A 10,494-nucleotide genomic window follows, 5' to 3' on the forward strand; every position below is an offset into this window, starting at 1 on the left:
TCATCTTCAGTTGAGACACCCCAAAATGTCTTCAGTTGTGATAGTTTAGGTGCCCCCACTAGTGGCTCTGAGAAAAGGACAAATCCCCCTCAGTGAGAAACGCTGGGTTATAAGAATTAAAGAATCGATATGTACCAAGCTAGAGGAGATAAGCAAGTGATCCACAGAAATAAAGGAAACAGTCATGGAAAGAGGCCGCTCTCAACCTTCTGTGGGGACCATGATGTTTGATCTTGGCTCGAAGTTCTGACACGGTGACTGGAGATATACTATATAGCACATACATTAGCCAGTGACCTGCTAAAAGGCCACCCAAAAAGCATATGGCCAAACGAAGATATGATTTTTTTCTTATCTATATGTAGCTCAGGATGAGCTCAAGCTTGATATGTAGCACAGGCAGGCCTTGAATTAGCAATCCTCCTGCCTCTGCCTCTCAAGTGCTGGGGCTAGCGCTATATACCACATGGCCAGCTAGGATTTGCTTCCTGGTGAGATAGCACAGCCTTGAGAAACCTGGAAATATTTAGAACACCTCACAATGGTACCGAGAGACGTTCACTTTCTGATTCGGGAAGGGAAGCAAATGTTTTAAAGATACTGCAGGTCACATGACATGAATAAAGAAGATTTCCTCAATAAAAGAGAAAAGGCTAAATGAAGGCTTCGTATGAAGGAGCTGTCGAGTGAGCTGGTGTTAAAGCTTGCTTGTCCCATCTCAGAAATGCTAGGGGTGACAAGTGTTTCAGAATTGAGTTGTTACACATTTTGCAATTCTTGTGTATATATAATGACTTCCTTTGGGGACGGGATACATATCTAAACATAAGTGTTTCACACGCACCTTCTGCAGAAGCCTGAAGGCACCAGGATTTTGACTGACACTCATTACATCGAGTCAGCTGTTGACTGACTATTTGTGGCCAAGTTGCGCTCATAGTTTCTGAATTGAGAGCATTTCTTGTCCAGGGTTTTCCAAGTAGGGATGGCCCAGCTGGCACCTGCTGCTCACACACCTGAGACCTGAGGACTCACCTTCGGTCCTTGGGTTCCAATGCCCCGAGGCCCAGAAGGACCTGGAGGGCCTCTGACCCCTTGTTCTCCCTAAAAAGATATAATGAATAACAAGTTACCAATGAAAAACACTTATAACACATAACTTTCCATGTTAAATATACGTTTTAAGGACCAATTTACAGATGCTGAAGTTCCTTGAATTTTTCTAAGAAATTGACTGAGCCTGCTTCACCTAAATCAGCCGCTGTTTTGACATTGCTTGCTCACTTCACTTTATTCTCATCACGTGTGCACGCTTTCCTGATAAAGGATTAATTTCAGATCAATCAGCTCATTAACTCCTCTGCGGAGTTCATGTGTGCTCCTTTCAGAACTTGCTTCTCTAGAATTTGGAAAAGTAATTACTGCTATTTTGAACAGAGGTATAGAGGAAATACGAAGATAAAAATGTGGCCATGAGGAGCTATGGCCACATCCTGAATGAGCAGCTCCTGTTATTCCCTCAACCTAAATAAAGCTATTGACTTGGGGTTGACTCTCTGATGCTTGGGCCACAGAAGTGGTTATGATTACAGGGTAAACTCTGTAAAGATCTTGCTGTTTCCCCAAGGTGTGATGCTGTAAAGCAGGTGTCAGATCTTCCTGGGAGAGCCTTGTTAAGGAGACACAAATAAAATCCTCTCCACTCTTCAATTTCTGGATGCCAAGATAATGTTAGCAATGTTCAGGGTTGATAGCATTTAATGTTCGAACAATCCTCTATTGCCAGGCTGACTCATTGAAATAATTCTTCTGAACTTCAGCAAACTCACCAGGTCTGTCGAAAAGGATATCTACACTTTATAGGGATAGGAGCAAAACGGGAGAGTGATCCACAAGGCCCAGCACAGGGCGATCACCTGGAAAACGCCAGTTCACTGCACTCCTGCTTTAGTTAGAGAGGAAAGAGCCAAAGCTGTGCACGTCTGCCCAGCTACTCGCGCACGGGCTGGGCTGAGAGGGGTGGAGAAGCAGTAACCCTCTAACCTTGGCACTTGCTCAAAAAGCCCAACATGTACATACCACCCAACCAGTGACTTCACCGCTAAGCATAAATTCCAGGAAAAGAAGAGTACATTATACCCAAAGTCACACAAATGTGAGTCCTTAGCAGAATTATTCATAATAGCTCAAAACTAGAAAGAACCCCATGCCCATCATCTGGTGAATGAGTAGAGAAAATCCTGCAAGAAACAGACTACAGATTTGTGTTATAATAGGAACACAGCTCAAAAGTAGTGCTCTTGATGATAGATATGGGCAGACTGTACGATTCCAATTATTGAATGTCAAAAAAAATCAATAGAAACAGAAATACCCCAGTAGTTGCCTGAGGCCAGAATTAGGAACATGAATTCATCATAAATAAGCACGAGGGATCCTATGGGGTAAGGAAATGTTCAAAAGCTGATCTGCGAAGACAGTTGTAAACTAAACTTTACTGTAAAATTCACTGGATTGTGTGCCCAAAAGGAGGAATTCTATGAGGAGACATGTTTCTATAAAGTTATGAACATTAAACGAGGAGGGGCCAGAGGGACGTTTCAGCAGCTAAGAGCACAAGTTGGTCTTCCAGAGGAGCCAAGTTTAGTTCCCAGCACCCACATGGCAGTTCACAACTGTCTGCAACTCTGCTCCAGGGGATCTGACTCCCTCTCCCAGCCTCTGGAAGCACCAGGAAAGCAGATAGTGCACGAGCTTACATGCAGGTAAAACATCATACATATGAAATTTAATTGTTTAAGTTATTGTTTTTATTTTATTTTATTTTATTTTATTTTATAGGCTTTGGACCTATAAGTCCCAAGACCTTTGTCTTTCTACTATGGGTTAAGATAGAATTAAACAATTTGGGTAATTTTACAGCTTACATTTTTTTCCCAAAGGATTTATAGACAGTCCTTGCCATAGTTGCTGAGAGAAAGTTTTGTTTTGTTTTGTTTTTTTTGTGGTGTATCCATCCTCAAGTTGCCCAAGATCCTGTCAATAATTCTCCATTTACACTCCGAAAGTTGGATCCCTGCTAAACTCACTGGGGCTCCAAACTGCACCAGAACGCAACAATTTATTTCTGTCATCATGCTCTCCCTGGAATGAGCAGACATTCGTTCAAGTTTCCTCAGAGAAAGTCCACACGACACAGCTCCATCTCTACCGCCTAGTACTAGCATGATTTTGAGGCTCTGGGTGCTAACCATGTCTTCAACACCTCTCTCCTACTGACTGCCAGCCCTGGGTGACTTCAAGTTCCTCCCAGCTTTAAGGATCGGTGTCATACAAAGAGCTAGAAGCAGAGAACATGAATACTCTATATCAGACACGTTTCTATGACCTGTCCTTTCTTGAGAACCTCTGAAACACCCCTAAAGGAAGTGTCTGTATTGTGTAAGGGCCTCCAGCTACATCCGGCCAGTTTACCTCGTTGCTGCTTCTATCTGAAGAGAGATGGGGCTTTTATCTGTCAGGGTTTTAATATCCTCCGACAAAAAGAAGCAGCAGGAAATATAGCCATACAAGTTGTATTTGGAATCACTAAGTACATTGTCAAATAGGCGTGATTGATGGCTTCCTTTTCCTGGATTGCTCATCACGTCTGTCATCCAAGGATATGGTAGACAGATTAGTCATGTGGGCCTGGACACCCTGTGCCTCCTCTGTGGAACACACCGCCTGACCAGTGAGTGAGGTGCCCGAGAAAAGCTGGACCTGGCTCCAGTCTGAACAGGTAGCTATGCCTGACAGTTTATAAACACCGGAAGAGAAACACACGAACCACAACCCTAAGGATAAAAGACAGGGTCAGCAAACGCCTCAGATACAAACAACATACTCCTGAAGCAAGTACAAGGCCAGGCGGAGGGGCAATAAACTGATCTCAAGAGACTTGAACGATACCTCAACCAAATGCAATGTGTGCGCATCAGGCAGACCCAACTTATTTGAACGAACAGTCATGAAAAATTCATGAGGCAAGCTGGAAAATTTGAACACTAAATATTTGCTAGAGTAAGAAATTGGTTGGTGTGTTTAGGTTTTATAGTAGTTCCACAGCTATGTTTTGAAAAGAAATTCTTTTATTTGAGAGACAAATAGCAAATCTTGATGTGGATGATGTCTGGGGCTTTCTTCAGAAAAAAGGCAGTGAAGAAAGAAGTAGGGGTACAGTGGAAATGCTGCAGCCCACATACTGATAATTGAGGTGTAAACAGTATGCGAAAGCTTGTGTCACATGACTTTTTAAATGCTACAATAGATGGTTTCAACAACATTCGCTTAAATTCATGAACAATATCCAACAAAAATCTCACCATTGACCATGAGTCAGTATTGTTGTAGGAAAAGAATAGATAATTGAAATGAATTTTTAAAAAGAATGGCCCCAGGGGAGAGGTGCACAGGTAGATAGTGAGCATCGCAGACCGAGTTTGCACAGGTTTCATGCGTTCTTGGTATGTACCAAATGTCATGTAATTTTTAAAAGAGTTGTAAATGAAGGAGTGGTCTTTTTTAATCTCATTCTTTGAAAGAAAAGAATTGACATGCCACTACTTAACACATGGTATTTTCCTTGTGGTTTTGGTTAAAAGTGTCTTCTCAACTTTTACAGATCATGTTAAAACATGTACATGTAGGGCTGGAGAGATGAATGAGCGGTTAAGATCACTGGCTACTCTTCCAGAGGACCTGAGTTCAATTCCCAGCACCCACACGGCAGTTCATAACTGTCTGTAACTCCAGTTCCAGGGGCTATGACACCCTCACACAGACAGGCAAAACACCAATGCATAAAATTTTAAAAAGGAACACGTGCCCACATTCATATGTGTGCAGTATACTTTCTACAAACAACAATATCAGGAATCCTATGAGCTACAAATAGACAGATACAGCATTTCGCCATGACGATAGAGAAAATATATCTTAAATGTGTTATGTCTCTTGTCCCTTGGGCCAAGAGTCCCCTGCAAGCCTTGACATCTGGGGCACGGAAGACAGGTGATTGCATGAGTCTCATGCTGTCACTCAATGCCACTGCTTTCTGCCACAGCGCGGAAATAGGACGTATGCACAAGTGTGTCTACCTGTGGCATTTTCTAGGAGTAGGCTTGTTGTCCGTAGATAGAGTACCATTCTCTAATAATGGATTTAATTGGCCGTGTGACGTTGGAGGGTGTTGGAACCTGCAGAGGGAGCCCTTGTACTAGGAGACAAGGAACAAAATACCAAATTCTGGGGTTTCTATTGGTAACCACACCAAAAGCTTTGCAATCACACAGTCCAAATTCTACAGTTATCTGCCTTGACTCCCTGGAGAACACAGCTGTTCAGATGCCTCCTCTTCTCATTGCCCACAGAAGGGACGCTAGGTGGGGGAGCTCTCTGTCATTGTCACTAGAAATGGCCATGTTTAGGAGTGATACACACTTGTTCCTGAGAATGAGCTAGCAAGGGTTTTAGCCACCATAACCTTGCAGAGAGGTTAATTTTGACTCCTTTAAAAACAGGCAAGTTCTTAGGCTGGTCATAGACTTTTACTTTTTTACAGAAGAAAAGAAAGGAGAATCACGAGCTACTCCCAAATGTATTTTTTTTTCTCTCATCAGCAATTTTTTTGCCGTGGCTTATAATATAAATATCATTATGAATAATAATGAGCATTTATGGAGTTTATCATGCAGCAAGTAATTTCAGGCACTATCTTGGTAATGTTATGAACATCGACTTATTCCACTTGTTAAATAAGGAAGCTGAGGCTTCAGAAGACATATGACATGTCCAAGCCTATGCAGCTTGGTGAAATTCAGAGCCAGGTGTGACTCTCAGAGCCCGTTTCCCATTTAATGTCTGCTAAAATATATAAACCAGATATAAAAGGGCCACCGTCTCCAGAGCCTTCCTCCGGCTGCTATTTAATGCAGAGGCCATAGCTCTGTGGCTGTGAAAGCCCTTTCCTACATCAAGCTAGTCATATAAAAGTAAGCAAAATATCCTGAGTTATAAAAATTCTTCCTGGGTTATAAAAGGTCCACACACCTGTACAAATACCCAGCTGGCTAAGGCTTTCTTTTTATCATCTCTCCCTTCATTGCCATTCCTTGATTTTGTGGTTTACCCCAAACTTTGCAGGGATCTAACCCCAGATCACCTGTACCCCAAACTTTGCTGTCGGCAGATGCCACAAGTTAGTAACTCATGAGTATCGTACTCACGTGTTCTCAGGGTGCTTGTGGAAATTTTAGAGGCTTTATTCAGACACCTAGATAGGGGTCATGGAACGATTGGTTGAATAATGATATCATATCCCTTTGTCACTTCTCGGCGATGGCCAGTATGCAACCGTGGAAACAGTGATAGTTACCAGCGTGATCACCGTGAGAATACAGAAACAATTCAAAAGATCCAGAAAGCACAGCTTTTCAAATTGCTATCGCATTTCCTTCTTATTGTCTTCTGGGCTTTGAATTTCAACTTCTCTACAATTAATATCCACCCTCAAGCTCTTGATCCCTCAGTTCCTGCTAACTTTAATGCTTGCTGTAGAACTTTGAGGTTTATTGGTAATTTCTTCCTTTTCTCAAAATCAGCTCATTGAAACTGAGCATACCATTTTCCGGTGCTAAGAATCTCCCTGGAAAGGGAAAGTCTTTCTTAGTCAGTAGAGTTCAAAATTATGCAAACAAGGATAGCATTTTGGCCCTAAGAGGGAAAGACAAACCTCCCCCTCCCCCCCAAAACACACACACTATACATATTCACTGTACCTCTTCACTAGAGGAAGTTCCTACAGCCTGCATCACTAAAAACACAAAAGGTCTAGAATGTGACATGGATAGTGAATGTTCAGGGTTTAGTGTTTATCTTCAGGGCTGCAGTGATGTGGACATGCCAAGGAAGAGGAATGTAACCCCAGAAACCAGCAAGCAGAGAAGAAAGCAGTATACAAAGCCGAGGGCAGCCAGAAACAGCTCAGCTTTCAAGGATTCAAGGAACTGCCTTGAAAAGTTACCTCATCAAATTTCCCAGGTCCTGAATCTGACATTTTCAGAAACCTCAGGTCAAACTCCCTACCCTTCAAACTTCATGTTTCTGGCTTTAATTATTCCTGCTGTAAACCTATGGCTCATTCCTTGGCATTTTAAAATATAATCTTATTAATTCTTTGAAAATTTCATGACCGTGTGTTTTGATCATATACATCCCTCCAAGCCGTCCCTGCCTCCTCTGATTAGGTGATTACTAGGGAGAAGTGAGTTTTGGTCCACTTTAGAATCCTGAATTCTTAATATTAGTATTCCAAGTCCTGCATCCTTGACTGGCCCTTCTTGTCTGGGCCGTTCAAAATGGAGTTCCTTGTCCAGGCCACATCTGCTGATGGAAGCCCCAGATTCCTAATGCATCTCTGTGTGAATTGGCCCTCTGTTCTGCCAAGACTTGGTGGTAGCATGCACATATGTGAGCCATTGCAGAGAACAGAGAAGCAATTCAGACTCTGGGAACATTTTTAGAATAATGATACTCGGTGGAATTTCACATAGACTTGCATTTTAATTTATTACTATGGGCCACTTTTGTCAAATAAAGGATGCATTTACAATACTCAATATTTAAAGTTTGGGGCAATGTTTAACACTTTTGGGGTTGTGTTAGTGCTTATATTTGCAGTTTACACAACCTGGGTTTTGATGATGGAAAAGGGACTAGATGACGGACAGCATTGGAGACTGAGCGCCGGGGTCTGGAAAGTCATTCTGTCTCCTCAAACGTATTCCTCCAGTCCATCTGTCACTTATCAGATTCATAGCTTCCCTCCCAAACACAAAACATACATGTCATTATATGTTTACATTGTAAAGAGGCAAGTTGTTCAATCTCTGATCCTTAGTTTCCTTCTCTGTAAAATAGGGAAATTTTCAAAATGCAGTATGTTAGGAATATTTAGGTAATAAATACTAATTATAAAACCATTATCATAATTCAAAAATTAATAATAACCCAATAATCCTTCTGTCCACATATGTTCTTTCAAGTACTTGATAGCTAAGTAGCCTTTGGAATGCCCCTAAATCTAGGTTAGCTTAAAGGATTGGTCTATATAAAACCATTCCACCAGTTTGGATGATACCTTGACTTTTCTTGGCACTAACAGAACAAGAGGACCAGGCAAGATGAATCCCAGTATTTTATTTCAATAAGGCCAGAATCAAACTCCAAGATGGGGACTTATCTGAGGGTCAGTTCTTTCTCATCTCCTGGCTTTTCAGGTAAAGACTTAAGAGCAATGACTTAGCTGAAGCCCCTAAAAGGAATCTGAGAGCACCTCAAAACTGTCTTCAAATCACAGGGGTTCCTTTTATTCTCAGGGCTCAGTGGGGGGATGCAGGCAGAAACGGGCTGGGTCTCTGAGGGTGACTTCCATCGGAGTGGGTTGAAACATCAGGACACAAAATGAACTTTTTCCCCTCAGAAAGAGACCAATGCTCTGAACCTTCCCAATGTGTTCCCAGGTAGACCTTCAAACCTACATCTACTGCTGCCCTTGAAAATGTTTGTAAGAATTTTGAAATAACTCAGAAATTCTTGCCAAAATGTGATGGTCTATAAACATTTTCCACTAGGGGAAAGCAGAGTTCCACAGGGTGCTAGATGCCAGGCATTGGTTTTAATATGTTTTGAAACATAGACGCTTTGATTCTAATGTTTGTGTCATATGCTAAACACGTGTGACCTTAACTAAATATCACATAAACCATCATAAATTAATCATCAGCCTTAATAGTTTCCTCATTTCCAAACACGTTTGTTTTGCAAGTTCATGCCTTAAGGCCAAGGCTTTAAGGTGACTACACAGAGTTTAAATGAAAAACATATATCAGGATATAAATGTGGATGGACACGCACACACGCACACACACACACACCCCTCTAGATACTTATAATTTCTCTGATATTTTAACTCAAAGTAACAGAAAGGTTTGTCATATATTTGGGTACTAGACTTCTGTTGCTTTATTGACAACTTTGGTGATTTAATCTCTACTTTATTGGGAGGATGAAGTTAACCTAAAGTCAACTTTTTCCAAATATCTCCCTTACTTTCCTCATTTATGTCTGTGTATGTGTTTGTGAATATATGTGCCTTCACAGTCTTCTCCAGAAGGGAAGGCCAGATGAGACTTAGGGCCTCTATGCGAAAGGAGAGATGATTTTGAACATTATTTAAAAGCTAGTGTCTGCTTCCAGAATTGTCTTTATTTTCAAATCTATGATTAAAAGTTTCTTTGATTCCAACACGAGTTCATGCTCATAATATCTCTTCCTGAGCTGGTGTTCCTGTGGCTGACACACTCTGCACATGAAGAAACAGAAGACAAAGCAGAGAGGGCAAAGGCAGCTCAGAGGAAGGATGAACAGAAACAGGCAGATTCCAGTATGCTCCCCCATCACCCTCTACTGCTGGAAGCAATTTGGAGGCCAAGATGAGTTTTGCTCACAGTATGCCTTCTGGAAACACATTTGCTACTTCTAAAATCAAAAAGGTAGGATAAAATTTTGCAAGTAAGAACACTTTTGTTGGTATTTTTGCCAAAAATAATTAAAAATCTGAAAGCACTAGAGATTTTTGCAGTATTGTGATATACAAAATCGTTCAGAAAATACCATAGTCTGTATATTAAGTAATCTGACAGAGAAGAATATTCACAAGGATTAAGTTTCAAATGTTCTTTATCTGTGTAGTTATTAATACTAAAAATGAAGCAGTAACATAATAACTTAATATAATAATACTTTTATAAATATTCATAACCAGCTACTCTTTGAAAATATCAATGGCCATGTGTTTCCATTGCAACACAAACACAGTCAAGTATAGATTTAACATATTTTATTTCATATCTTATTTTAAACAGAAATAAGCTTCTGCTTCCTGTAGGGAAATATTTAGTATAATAACAAAAGAGTTTACCAATGTTTCACTTGGAGCAGGAAGTAATGATACTTATATACTGAATCTTTCTATTTTATTAAATTTTAATGTTTTGATAGATGCTATGTGTTAAAGAAAATAATGACTTAATATCTGAATACAGTTTGTTGACAACATTAAGACTTCTTCAAGGATCTGATTCAAACACCTAAACTTTGATCAGATCATCTCAAGTTCTACATATAGCATTTTTGGGGCACTTTCAGTGACACCTCTCACTGAGATTCTCACAATTACCCCCAAAATTCCATCATTTTGAGGCAGATGTGAAAATAGCTCTTGCAGATGCTCATTATCGCCAAGGGCCTTTAATCTTTTGTTCTCCTCGGGACTGGCAGGAGAAAAGAGCACCCGATACACCATAGGGGAGTGGTCCATGAGCACCCACTGCATCATAGAGGAGTGGTCCATGAGCACCCACTGCATCATAGGGGAGTGGTCCATGAGCACCC

At 40.9% G+C, this 10,494-nt stretch overlaps 1 protein-coding gene across 1 annotated transcript in view; it reads right to left on the reverse strand.

Moving 5' to 3' along the window:
- Col28a1 (collagen type XXVIII alpha 1 chain) overlaps nucleotides 1-10,494 on the reverse strand; it is a 160,085-nt gene that overhangs the window by 58,700 nt on the left and 90,891 nt on the right. The window contains exon 26 of the mRNA XM_005363713.3: nucleotides 1,036-1,104. Within this exon, the coding sequence (XP_005363770.1) occupies nucleotides 1,036-1,104 (69 nt within the window). The remainder of the gene's footprint in view (nucleotides 1-1,035; nucleotides 1,105-10,494) is intronic.

This window comes from Microtus ochrogaster, linkage group LG10 (genome assembly GCF_000317375.1).
Source record: "Microtus ochrogaster isolate Prairie Vole_2 linkage group LG10, MicOch1.0, whole genome shotgun sequence".
NCBI lineage: Eukaryota > Metazoa > Chordata > Mammalia > Rodentia > Cricetidae > Microtus > Microtus ochrogaster.